Source organism: Bombyx mori, chromosome 19 (assembly GCF_030269925.1).
Source record: "Bombyx mori chromosome 19, ASM3026992v2".
Taxonomy (NCBI): domain Eukaryota; kingdom Metazoa; phylum Arthropoda; class Insecta; order Lepidoptera; family Bombycidae; genus Bombyx; species Bombyx mori.
Genome location: NC_085125.1, coordinates 1,961,438 through 1,975,580, shown reverse-complemented (window position 1 = coordinate 1,975,580; position 14,143 = coordinate 1,961,438). Strand labels below are relative to the sequence as shown.

The 14,143-nt window shown below is 40.8% G+C and overlaps 1 protein-coding gene and 1 long non-coding RNA gene across 13 annotated transcripts in view; both read right to left on the bottom strand.

The window, feature by feature from the left end:
- Window positions 1-14,143, bottom strand: part of LOC134200636 (uncharacterized) — a 68,249-nt gene that overhangs the window by 21,682 nt on the left and 32,424 nt on the right. The window lies entirely within an intron of this gene.
- Window positions 1-14,143, bottom strand: part of LOC101740542 (E3 ubiquitin-protein ligase Nedd-4) — a 47,646-nt gene that overhangs the window by 21,682 nt on the left and 11,821 nt on the right. For 4 of the 12 annotated variants that reach the window (XM_012691061.4, XM_062673870.1, XM_062673868.1 and 1 more), the window contains exons 3-7: window positions 13,028-13,109; window positions 11,444-11,482; window positions 10,653-10,822; window positions 7,156-7,303; window positions 560-675 (exon numbers count right to left, since the gene is read on the bottom strand). In XM_012691061.4, the coding sequence (XP_012546515.1) occupies window positions 560-675; window positions 7,156-7,303; window positions 10,653-10,822; window positions 11,444-11,482; window positions 13,028-13,109 (555 nt within the window). Of the gene's footprint in view, window positions 1-559; window positions 676-5,715; window positions 5,794-7,155; window positions 7,304-10,652; window positions 10,823-11,443; window positions 11,483-12,779; window positions 12,832-13,027; window positions 13,110-14,143 lie in introns of those variants that run through there. The other 8 variants (XM_012691058.4, XM_012691064.4, XM_012691062.4 and 5 more) reach the window with 5 other exon arrangements.

Here is a 14,143-nt window from a genome sequence, read left to right as displayed (position 1 = left end):
TCCGTAATGATTTATATACAACACGACCTGTGTGCTTAGTGCCAGTTTACATAGGTTTGCCGCTAGGGGCACTGTTCCAACTGCATACAAATATGAGTTAACTTTTACGCTATCGAGAACGTTAAAAAACTCGCACTAAGCAAACAGGTCTGTCCGTGATTTATTATTACGTTGATATTGCAGCATTAAGAAAAGTATTTAAAGACGTTACAAGAAGCATGTTCACGAGAGCTCATGATCATTATCGGTTTTTTTTATTGCTTAGATGGGTGGACGAGCTCACAGCCCGCCTGGTGTTAAATAGTTACTGGAGCCCATAGACATCCACAACGCAAATGCGCCACCCACCTTGAGATATTAGTTCTCAGGTCTCTATTATAGTTACAATGGCTGCCCCACTCTTCAAACCGAAACGCATTACTGCTTCACGGCAGAAATAGGCAGGGTGGTGGTACCTACCCGCGCGGAATCACAAGAGGTCCTACCACCAGTAAGAAGTAAGTTAGTAAACGCAATAGTGTCATTATTATACACAGGCATACACAAACAGAGCACTCACGTGAAAGTTGGTCTTTCCCATTGCGTGGTCCTCTCAATGTGATTCACGTAATACGTTCTGCCATTAGCGTCCTGTCTCTCTTCCCAGCCCGGCGGCAAAGCGTCGCCTCCTATCGTCTGTAACAATGCGAGAAGCGCAATTAATTGCTGATACAATGGGCAGCTTTGTTAATCTTTTACTGAAAATAGTTTGACAACGTTAAACTGGTTAGGTCTTTTTTATTGTATTTATACTTTATTTCAATTTTCTTTTTTTTTTAAACCATAATATTTTGTTAGTAACAATTACTTATAATCTATGTTAGTAACTTAAAAAATCTAACACATAACTATCATTATATACATTTTATATCATTACATTTTTTTTTCTCCTCCTTCCAAGTGTGCCTGCTGCAAAGGCTATTAATCAGCAGTCCCTCGATCTTGCTAGATATGATTTTCAAAAGACTGTTGCCACTGTCAACAGTTTTTTGCGTAAACAAAATGTGGTAGCGTTACGATTGTGATTAGCGTGTGTTTTTATTTATTTATTGCTTAGATGGATGGACGAGCTCAAGCCCACCTGGTGTTAAGTGGTTACTGGAGCCCATAGACATCTACAACGTAAATGCGCCACTCACCTCGAGATATAAGTTCTAAGGTCTCAGTATAGTTACAACGGCTACCCCACCCTTCGAACCGAAACGCATTACTGCTTCACGGCGGAAATAGGCGGGGTGGTGGTACCTACCTGTGCGGACTCACAAGAGGTCCTACCACCAGTGATTACGCAAATTATAATTTTCACGGGTTTCACTTTTATTACACGATGTTATTCCTTCACCGTGGAAGTGAATCGTGAACATTTGTTGAGTACGTAATTCATTAGAAAAATTGGTACCCGCCCGGGATTCGAACACAGGTGCATCGCTCAACACGAATGCACCGAACGTCTTATCCCTTAGGAAACGACGACTTCAATGTGACGGTGCTATTCTACTAGTGACTACTCCTGAGGCCACGAGTAGCAAAAGCGCGATGTGACTGTGCCAGTTTTCGAAGGCCTCAAGCAAATGCCATATAACATATCGAAGGGTGAAAGGCTTATGCTTCCGCTTAATACGCGACATTTATCTTTATAACGATAGGTGCATTTTATTTGGCATCAGCATCAAAAGTTCGATGTGTTTTAATTGAACTTCAGTTAAGTTTAGTCCATTCAAATAGCTGAAGTAGTTTTTTGTCCAAATTTTTTTCCAAATTTATAAAAAAGTGCTCCCTGTAAAGTTGCGAAAATGTCCCTTAAACCAAATAGCCTTTTGACCCCTCGATGATATAATACAAGGAGAGGGTTCGTTCTCATAAGTTTAAGGGTGCAGCTGAAATTTATTGTTTAATTTGTCAATTAATTTAAAAACGTTTAAAAACGAATGTGGTGGTACGGACCAGGGTTGTTGCGGATGCAAAAATTTAGACATCCGCGGATGCAGATGCGGATGCGGATTATTAGCAGTACACATCTGCGGATGCGGATTCGATGCGGATGCGGATTTTGGGATTTTAAAAGGATAATTATTTATTTATTTTTGAAATATCCTTTTAAATTCCCTTATTTTAAACTTCCTATATTTTAAACTGAAAATCAATTTAATTTTAACTTTTTATTTATTTAATCATATTATTAGAACAAAATTACACCAGTTTTTAGTTTTACTTATGACACAACAGAATTTTAAGCTTCTAGTTGCATAATAAAAAAATCTTTGTTTAATAATTAAAGTTAAAGATTGGTGAATTATATTTAATAAATAGCAATATTGCAGCCTTCTCAGCTTCCAACCTGTTTCTTAGTGGATTATATATTAACCCAGCTCCACTAAATAGTTGTTCGCTGGGAACACTGGCTGGTGGAGGTGATAAATATCTGCATGCTAATTTGGAGAGAATTTTAAATTCACAACGGTTAACTTTCCACCAATTAAGTGGATTTTCATCTAAATCTAGTCTTTTTTTGTTACGATAAATAACTAATTCTTTGCGGAGAAGAGCATCGGGGCTACTGTTGTCCGGTTCTCCTTCACCTTCATCTTCGCTCGATGAACCTAACATCATGGCAAGATCGCTTTTTAAGCAAGTCTTCTTACTCATACTGGATGTTCCTGGTTCAGGATCGAGAGAATCTCCCATTCTCATTCTTTTTGTTTTTTCCGCCGGCGACTTAGGAGAATCAGGCACGACAGGATCATTCACCATCTTTATTATTTCATCTTTTATTTTTTCTTCGGTGACTGGTTTGAAAAATTTATGCTTATAGCGAGGATCTAAATATGTGGAAATTGCATATAAGTTGTTATCTTCCAAAGAAGAAAATTTCGCTGAAAATTGTGATTTCAGATTAGAAACTGCCAACCGAATACTATCACTTTCTCGTGGTTTTGTTAAATAGACGTCAAGTTTTTTCAAAAGCATTTGTATGATAGGAATCACAGATGATATGAGTGCTTGAGAGCTGCTCATTTCACGAGTGGCTTCTTCAAACGGTTTCAATACTTCAAGACAGCATTCTATTACTTTCCACTCTTCAGGCAAAATTGATTCAATATTATGATCATTGGCATAAAGACTTAATGCATCTTTTATCTTCATAAAACGCTCAAACATGTAGAATGTGCTGTTCCAGCGCGTCACACAATCCTGGAATACTTTAAGATGTGATTGATTAAGTCTGTCTTGAATTTTTTCAAGTTGCTTTTGAGCAATGGTGGAATGGTTAAAATGAGAAGTAATTTTCTTACATTTTTGTTTGACGGCTTCTATGCATTCCTGCGATCGTAAACCATGCCGTATAACGATTTGTAACTTATGAACGGTACAATCTAAATCATTTAGCAATGCTAATCGCATCCCTCTTTTCATATTAGAGCCTTCATCTCGTATCATGCAATGCACTTTTTCATTTGAAATATTCCATTCAGCAAGCATTGTGTTAAATTTTTCTGCAATGATATCACCAGTATGACGGTCATCAAAAGTTTCGCATTTTAACACAATTGACGATCGTTCAAAGTTTTCTGATACTCCGTGGCAAGTTAGGCTAAGCAAAGAAACGCCTGAGCTGGGATCTGTCCAAATATCAGTAGTGAACGACTTATAATCATATTTTTCAATTAATTCTTTAACTTTTGCAGCAAGTTTTATGTATAGCTCATTGCACACGAAATCAGTAAAAAAATTTCGTCCCCTAAAATTATACTTCGGTGCTAACTCTTGTATGAGACGACGAAATCCAAGTCCTTCCACAAAGCTAAAAGGTAAATTTTGAAGCGCTATCATTTCGCCAATGAGTTTGTCAATCTTTTTTGAATTAGGGTTGTTAGTATCCCACTTCTTTTCTTTTTGTATTACTTCCTCTAACGAAAGTTGTTTTTTGGCTTGTTGCAACGGAGTCACAATTGTACCTGTAAAAGAATGCAGCATAATTTACACAAACCAATTAAATCAATTTATCTAACCGTAACTAAATTTGTAAAACATGATTGTAAATCCGATATTTCGATATTTTCGATAAATTACATACCTTTTTTTTTTTTTTTTTTTTCGGGTAGAGGGCCGAACCTCCTACGAGGTCCCCGCGCAAAAGGGGCGCGCGGGGTATGTGAGACTCAACGATCTGCATGGTGTTGTGAGCAGACCGCGGGCCCAAGGATTTTAGAGCCCACCCACTAAACGACTCCTCTGCACTCTTACACCCGACGTCCGATCCCCTCCGAGGTCAGAACCCGGATGAGGTAGGGGGGCTACCGCGGTCAACACTACAACCAGACGGCGCGGCTCACCCCAAGGACGCCCAGCCGACGGAGCCTTCGAGGCGAATCGAAGGCTCTGAAACGTCGGCCGTCTCGGTACGGCAGCCCGTCGGGCCGCCCAGACGGTGCCGCTGGTGTCCCGGAATACCCCGCTGGACCAGAACCAGCCTGCCGGGTCGGGACGCGATACACCGTCGACCGGTCGCTCTATTCACTCCACGGCAGCGCGCTAGAGTGCTGGTAGCGCGCCGCGCGGCCTCACCCCCTCAGGTCGCCCCTTGACCTTCACCGGGGGGAGGCCGCCACCTACAGGGGCCGGGACGTACGGGCGTATTCCCGCCTCCGGCCCCCGGCTCGACGGCGACGGATCGGTGCGGAAAGGGAAGAGCTCTCCCTCTCTCGCTCCGCCGCCTCCTTCTGCGAGATGGTGGACTCGCAGAAGTCGAGCATCGCCTTCCAGGACGCGTCGCTGCCGAGCATCGTAGCCACGACGCGCGGCAGCGAGAGGTCCTCTCCTATGACCGCGACGAGGGCGGCGCGTTGCTCGTCAAATCCAGAGCAACGCGCCAATGTGTGTTCCGCAAAATACATACATACGATAAATTACATACCTGCTTCATCATTTTTTTTCTTCAATTCCTTTTCTTTATTCGCACTTTGGAATAAACAAAATTCCTCCGGGTGTATTGATTTCAAGTGATTTTTCAAAGAAGTAGTAGTGCGTCCCTTCCGCGAGTAACTTTTATTACATATCTTACACTCCGACCTCTCCGGATCATTTTTGTCTATTGTAAAATAAGTCCAGATATTGCTTTTTATTGGTGGCGACATTTCACTTAACATTTATGTCAAAATATTCATTAAACACGTAAAAAACTATGAAGTACACAGTAAAGTTTACTGAGTAAACACTCTCTGTAACTATAATTTATTGACAATGAGAAAAAACAAAACAAACAAAACCTGTAGGATCTTGTTACCAATGTGCGCCTTCCTATTCGTCAGTTGCCACTCTGGCTCCGCCCACTTTCTTTACATGTAGTTACTTGTTAATGTGAATCTGCATCCGTAAAACTCCGCATTGATTGATGCGGATGCGAATGCGGATGCAGATGTCTGAATTAATGCGAATAGTCCGCATTTGCGGATGCGGATGCGAATATTCGTAACACCCCTGGTACGGACTCACAAGACGTCCTACCACCAGCAAGAACAGTAACAATAACAGAAACCGGCATAATTACTTCAGAGCGCCGCGTACGGCACCGGTGACCTACATGGCAGTCAACGTGTTAAAACACCCCTCCCTCCACCCCCCACCCAAAACTCCAGTTTTCCCTAAACGCGTCCCATAATGATAAGTACAACGTACAATGTTAAGGAGTTGACTCGCGTCGACCAGCTCCCAATCATCGTCAGCGCCGGCCCCGCCCGCACTCGTGTCGTGGACCTAACGATAACACTACACTTAGCTGATGAATGGAAGCTCATCTTTAATAAAGCTAGACATTCACTTGGTTGCGGATTGCAGTGGCTGTCAGTAATCTATGAGTAGATTACTGGTGGTAGGACCTCTTGTGAGTCCGCGCGGGTAGGTACCACCACCCTGCCTATTTCTGCCGTGAAGCAGTAATGCGTTTCGGTTTGAAGAGCGGGGCAGCTGTTGTGACTATACTGAGACCTTAGAACTGATATCTCAAGGTGGGTGGCGCATTTACGTCGTATATGTCTATGGGCTCCAGTAACCACTTAACACCAGGTTGGCTGTAAGCTCGTCCACCCATCTAAGCAAAAAAAAAAAAAAAATGGGTACAGTGTATCTAAGTAGAACAATTTTTTATGTGCAAATTGTGTTGCATTTTAGGCGTTTTATATTGTATTCATCTGTATCTGTATGTCTTTTGTTTACCCACTTTGCCGTATTACATAATAACTTGGAAAGGTTTCTAGAATTTATTAAACTTTATCATAATGAGACACAAGCAATCGGTAGAAATTTTGCAGCAGTAAATGGAGGGAAAATGCAATGACACAGATTATACTGATAAGATAGATTATACAAACTCAACAGAATGTTGTATGAATGAAATGCAATGAGGTCGCAATGTGACTTACTACTAATTGGATGACCCTTCGACGAAACGGGTTCTCATTATCCTATACCTAAAATATATATACCCGCCTTTATTTAGCTGATGTCATTGTACAAAATTATACTGTAAGCCGATTCAATTTACAAGCAAAACTAATCCTTAATATTAAGATAATAGAATTTCGACTTCCATATTATTTCGCTTGTCGAACGACCTTTGTGAATATGTTACATCTTTTTTTCCCTACCTATTCTAATTACCTCGAGGGGTTATACTAGATTCACAAAACGAGTAGGTGAGCTCACGGAGCTCTAACCTGTGGACGTTGCTAACACTGGCCCTAGCAAGAGCCGTGCTTCGCAGAATCTACCACCGGATCGGAAACGCGACCCACTGAGAAGATCCGGCGAGAAACTCAGTGGGCTGTGTCTGTGAGTTAATTTACTTGCCGAGCCTTTCGTCTTAAGCGACGGGTTCGACGAGAACGATGACCGGTGCTTGAGGTACCTAAAAGCACCGTTAGTGGATCGGGATGATCCGAAATGACGTGTGTTTACGTCTGATGTCTGTAGCGTTATAAAATCCCACTAGCTTGGTGATGTATCCGTTCTTCAATCTCTTGAGTTACGTTACAGAGTTTTTAGCTGGCTTGAAGAATCTCGTTCAGTCAGTAGCCGCCTGTATCATCTGCTTGAATACGATGTTAAGGATGTACTGACCGGTTGCACGGTTCCGACTTGGTTGATAGGCTCCACCATCTCCCAGTCGTCGGCGGTGCGGTTGGCGGCCTCGTCCGTGGCGGGATCACCTACTCTGCCGACCAGAGCGTGGTACACCTCGATGTAGCCACGCACTCTCGATCTTGCACTGTTGAGGAACAATATATTTTTGTAATGTGAAATTTATGGTATTTACAGTATTCGAGGCTTGGATTGTGTCAGTGGCGCTGACATTAACAATGTCCAGTGGTGATAATGTCAACGAGAAGTTGACGCTTACGCATCATAACATCAGATGTTACATGATACAAGAATAGGGTAAATAAAATTCATTCTTTAAAGTGAACATATAAAATTGAGCACAGAGTACCGTGACCAAAGTGACACACGAATTTTATATAAAATCGATATTTAGGAAAAATCGATTTTTTTTAATTCGATTGTCGTACTTTTTCGATCCTACCTGATATAGCCCGTATGTCGAGGAATATGAAGGGAAAATTTAAGATTATTCTAAAGACATCAAGAAACCTCAACCTGGTGTCACTAGAGACAAAAATCACATTTCGCGTGAACGTGTCAATAAAATTAAAGAAATCACTAGTAGTATACTGGTGGAAGATCGTATTGTAAGCCTGCACGGGTCGCTTCCAACATACTCATCTTAGTCGCGAAACAATTATGTGTTCCGTTTTAAGACTGAACTAATGTTTAAGTTTTCAATTTACGGTATAATATTTGCATTAGTAACCACTTAACGAATCGGGACCGTGTGCTTACAAGCTCAATGCCCAATCCCACGAAGCCGACGAAGTTACAAAGTCGTCGTGGCCTAAAAGATAAGATACGAATGCACCGGACCCATTCGTATCGAGCGATGCATCGATGTTCGAATCCCGCAGGCGGGTACCAATTTTTCTAATGAAATACGTACTTCACAAATGTTCACGATTGACTTCCACATTGAAGGAATAGCATCGTGTAATAAAAATAAAACCCACAAAATCATTATTTACTGGTGGTAGGCGGTCTTGTGATTCCGCACGGGAAGGTATCCCCCCACCCTGCCTATTTCTGCCGTGAAGCAGTAATGCGTTTCGGTTTGAAGTGCGGGGCAGCTGTTGTACTGTTACAAGTGAGACCTTCGAACTCATATCTCAAGGCGGGTGGCGGCATTTTCGTTGTATATGTCGACAGGCTACGGTAACCACTCAAAATCAGGTGAGCCGTAAAATCGTTTACCCAACTAAGCATTAAAAAAAAAGTCCCGCGTCTCCTAGTAACCAATCGAGCCGCCCCATGGTCTATTGATGTCGTGGTCTCCTTGCTCCAAAGGCCCCGAATGCGACCCGTAAATTTACACACTAATCAATATAGCATACAATCACATAACAGAAGCTCGTCCCAAATCAAGCAGTCACGACACACACACAAACAAAACAATGAGCCATCGCGCGAAGGCTGGCAGATGTGGAACATTAACATTATTTTGTTCAGGCGCATTAAAGGATAATTTATGACAGGAAATTCATGTGGCGTAATAAAAAATAAAATATTAATAACTAGCTGACCCGGCAGACTTCGTAGTGCCTCCATCGATAAATAATAGACCTAAACTTTTGTATAAAATAAACTTACAACAAACAAAAGGGATCCGTCCGACGGGGGACACATCAAAGGAAAAACAAAATTGTTATTTTTGTTTAATTCCTAGCAATTTCATATTTATCTACCTTTTAAACCTTCTCTGGACTTCCACAAATAATTCAAGACGAAAATTAGCCAAATCGGTCTAGCCGTTCTCGAGTTTTAGCGAGACTAACGAACAGCAATTCATTTTTATATATATAAATTAAGAAACAGTCGCTTGCGCATGGCGACACACTACTACATATAGACTGTAAATTTATATCGAGGGGTGAAAAGCTATTTGGTTTAAACGACATTTTTGCAACTTTACAGGAGAGCTATTTAAAGTTTAAAATGTGGATTATTTTTTTTATTGCTTAGATGGGCGGACGAGCTCACAGCCCACCTGGTGCTAAGTGATTACTGAAGCCCATAGATATCTACAATGTAAATCCGCCACCCACCTTGAGATATAAGTTCTAAGGTCTCAGTATAGTTGCAACGGCTGCCCAGTCCTTCAAACCGAAACGCATTACTGGTTCACGGCAGAAATAGGCAGGGTAGTGGTACCTACCCGTGCGAGCCCACAAGACGTCCTACCACCAGTAAAAAACAAAAACAAAATCTTCAGCTACATATTTGAACGGAGTAAACTTAATTGAAGTTCAATTAAAAATATCACACTGCTGATGCTAATGCCAAAGAAAACGCACCTTTAATTACAAATATGTTGCGTATTAAGTGAAATGTCTCTTAACCCAAATAGCCTTTTATCACTCGATATATACTATCATATAGAGCGGCGACGCGTCGCCACGGCATGCGTCGCCACACCACCAATCGGGATTACGTTTAGTTATACTCGTAGATGTTTCACATAAAAATATATGAATATGTTCGTCTACTGGTGATTAGCGCCGCTCGGTGGAGCAGGAGTTAGGTGTCTTTGGCATGACGTGGGAGGAGTGAGAACAGACTGCCCAGGACCGAAGTAAGTGAACTGATTTGATAGGATTAGTAGCTGAGCTCACGGGGTTCAAGCCAGAGTGTTGCCAACACTGGCTCTAGCAAGAGCCGTGCTTCACAGAATCTACCACCGGATCGGAAACGCGAGCCACTGAGAAGATCCGGCGAGAAACTCAGTGGCATCGTCATTAGAGATAAGAGACAAACATGCTTCATAATCAATGGTCACAAAACTACGACAAAACTTTCAAATTCACAATAAAAGGCAAAACTAAAAGCTAAATTACTAAACAAGGAAATTACGTGTTCACAAAATTTTTATTGTAATCTGTGTATATTTAAAAAGACAATACAAAAAAAGCATAGAATGGAAAATATATAGTAACAATTTCCACATAAAATGCTGGTATTTCAGATACATACATACACAGTACAACGAAAGCAAGAGCGATAGGGCTTAATTAGTCATCGATAAGTTATCGATAGGGCCCAGATAGGGACATGAGTATTGGTTTTTTTTTCCCTTTTTTCCCTCTACCTATTCGCTGATAGCCTAAGGGGCTATTCTAGTTACGCACGGAAGAGCGAGGTTTACAATGGCTATCTCTACTCGCCGGGCGGCACGTGGTGTTTGTCGATAAAAAACCTTCCAACCACATTGTAATACGCTTTTCGGGAAACGAATTTTCCCACCTACGTAGTAATTATGTTCACTTATATTTTCGTCAAAATTTAACTCGCTCTAAGCTCGATCTCAAATCAAAGTTCTCTGCACTTCCTTTTATCGATAAACCGCAAACTAGCCAATAAAAACATGCGCGTTTTACACTAGCTACGAGATTTTAAGGCATTACCAAAAAAAAAAACTTTAAAGCTCACAGCACACTGCGGCATGCACTTACACGGACCTGCGCGGTCGCAACGGGTACTTAACGACATTGGGCCGAGCGCTGGCCGCCGACTCGGCCGGCACGGACCCCAGGGGCACCTCGACCATGCCCAGAAAGTCGTCCCTCGTCAGACGGTTCTCGTCGAACACTTGTATCAGCAGCTTGTGCTCTTGAGGTTTCACCTGGAGAGTTTCGAATTATCACTTAGTTAACGGTGACTGACCAGATCCGCACTACCCTCGACGCCACAGTTCACGATGCTCCACACTCGGCGGCAGATAGAGGCAAATGTCGTGGAATGGTCCGCAATAAACTCTTGTTGCGAGGAGGTGGTCACGACCCTCAGTATTGAGGAAACCGAAGCAAGAAGAAGAAGAACGGTCAAACCGGACAAGCACACTTCCCAGTGTCACGGCGCTATGAGACATGAAGTCGATGTCTCAATTGGATGGACCACTCGGTAACTTGGTACCTAAAATAACGGTGAAACCGGACAAGCCACACTTCTGGGAAGTCTGCTATGAGACATGAGACATGAAGCCGATGTCTCAATTGGATGGACCACTCGGTAGCTTGGTAGCTAAAATAAATAAAACCTTGTTACAGCCAGTACCATCAGACCCATACCATCGGTAAACAATATAAAGTCAACAAGAGCATATTCTTGCTGTAACATTCCACTAAACTATAGCCTAATAATGTTATTAAATAAAGGATATAAAATGAAAATATATTCTGTACATTTACATATATCGTTTTGATTGATGAAAATATAAAGACAATGTTTGAGAAAAAAAACTCACCCGAAATATAAACTCCTGATTCCATACTGGATTTAATGTCTGAAATAGATTTATAAAAAGAACAGTCAAAGTGATGCAAAAAAGGTTGGTATGCTAAGCGAGTTTTAGAGATAATTCTATTTTTTTAAATTTACCAAACCCATAGACGGAGCCGCGAATGCCACCCCCTACCTTGACACATGAGGTCTAAGTCTAAATTGCGCGGCACAGCGGTTGCCCCACCCTTCAAACCGGAGCGCGTAACTAGTAAAGCGTTGACTAGTGTACCTTAGTCCTTTGTCGATTTTCGCGAACGATATGTTCACATCTTAATAAAAATGGAGGCGAGTCAGCTGATTTTTTAAAGGGATTTTTATGACTTGGTAACTAAGACCTTTAGGACAAGTCTTATTTTAATGTATATTCTTATTTTTATGAAAAATGTTAATATGGAGTATGGGAGTGGAGGACTAAATTAGAGCCAGATGACCGTGCATGATTTGTTCTCAATTATTTAGTTATTTTATTTATAACAATTTATAATCTCAACAGATTACTTATCCCTTTTTTTAAATCTAAATTAAAATATTTCTAAACAAACTTGATTATCCTTTATTAACTAGATTCTATCGATAATTTAGCTACACAATTCTTTATTTGGTAGTCACCCAAGGTCACACTTGTTTTTAGTGGTAGAAGCGTGCTCGGATCGGAACCAATATCCTGCCTATCATATCTGGTTAGCAAGGTGGGACCTCATGCTTTAGGCAGGATGTCCATGTATACACGTGATGCCCATAAGCTTTGATAAGGGTACTACTTTATCCAAAAATAACCTAATCACTCGTTTTAATTAGTTCTAGAATTTATTAATCAATAATCAACAAAATCGTAATCTTTATTTATTATGTTTGATTAAAGTACCTAGGACTTTTTGGCGGCAACGCGATGAGTGAAGTTATGTGATTTGTTTTATTTTGTCTATTTAGTGTTACTTCAGGCTTAATTGTGTAATAATGGTGGTTTATTAACTGTTTAATATCTGTGAAAGTGCACAATTGTGGGAAAATGATACAAAGCTGCTGGACGTGACTTCTCGGAATCCTCCAAAAAGTCCACTGAAAAAATCTCAGTGAATGACCACCATTTTATTGAGATTATATTTCATCCCATATCATCTTATCTCATTTCATTTAATTTCATCCCAGTTGATTAATGTCTCAAATTAATCATCTTCATTTCATTTCACTCCATATTATCATTTTTCATTAAAATAAGAATATAAAATAAAATAAGACATGACTTAAAGGTCTTAGTTACCAGGTCATAAAATCCCTTAAAAAATTTATTAAAATACCTTTTTCTTCGTCTTAGTAAGGAATGTTTCAATCGTGATTATTGAGATTATGTTTCATCCCATATCATCTTATCTCATTTCATTTAATTTCATCCCAGTTGATTAATGTCTCAAATTAATCATCTTCATTTCATTTCACTCCATATTATCATTTTTCATAAAAATAAGAATATAAAATAAAATAAGACATGACTTAAAGGTCTTAGTTACCAGGTCATAAAATCCCTTAAAATTTTTTATTAAAATACCTTTTTCTTCGTCTTAGTAAGGAATGTTTCAATCGTGACGTCACCGTCCACCTTCTGCAGCTCGACGCGGACATATGGATCGCTGGAACAAATTATTAATACATTTAACTCTTTAAGATACGAGTCGAGTATCAATTCGGCCACAAAAAGTATCTTTGCACGGGCAGATGTCGATTGAAATGCAACAACGACCTCCCGGCCTTAAAAAGTACTCTGAGGAATTGTTCGAGATGATACCAACGTCTCGTTTTGACCATCACACCGCCCGCCACCGGAGTAAAGTTCATCCATACTACCTGGAGCCACTGCGGTCATCCACAGTGCGTTTCCAGAGATCTTTTTTGGCACGTACCATCCGTCTTTGGAATGAGCTCCCCTCCACGGTGTTTCCCGAGCGCTATGACATGTCCTTCTTCAACCGAGGCTGGTGGAGAGTATTAAACGGTAGGCAGCGGCTTGGCTCTGCCTCTGGCATTGCTCACGTCCGTGAGCGACGGTAACCACTCACCATCAGGTAGGCCGTATGCTCGTCTGCCTATACGGCAATAAAAAAACCTAAGGTTGAAAATAGCATATGTTTTCAACAATAAATTCAACATCGGTAGGCAGCGGCTTGGCTGTGGCCCTGACATTTGCTGACGTCCATGAACCTACGCTCGCCTGTATAAAAAGACAATATAGAGAAACATCCCTTAAGTAGAGCTAGCTACATATACCTAAAGCTAGCTAAGAGATAAGAAAAGGCTAGAGATAGCTAAGGTTATCAAAATCGGCGTTCGCTTCGACACACATAATTAAGATTGTTTTTAAATTTCTTTAATTTCGTTCCTATAAACGAAGCATGACTAAAGCAATGACTCATAAAACTGTATTATCGGTACGTTCAGGACCGGAACGGCTAGTTCGTAACGAAATTATTATTATTGTGATTACCGTACTGATAACTTCGAAACAAAGGTTATATCTGAATACCAGGAGCAGAAGGACACATCTATTTATTCGTAGAACCGTTTTTACACATAGACATAGTCGGGTCTATTTCTTGGGTCGTGTTTTTTTGTTGTTGTTTTCGAGGACTGTATCCTCAAATCAATATCACTACATAGTATAAAACAA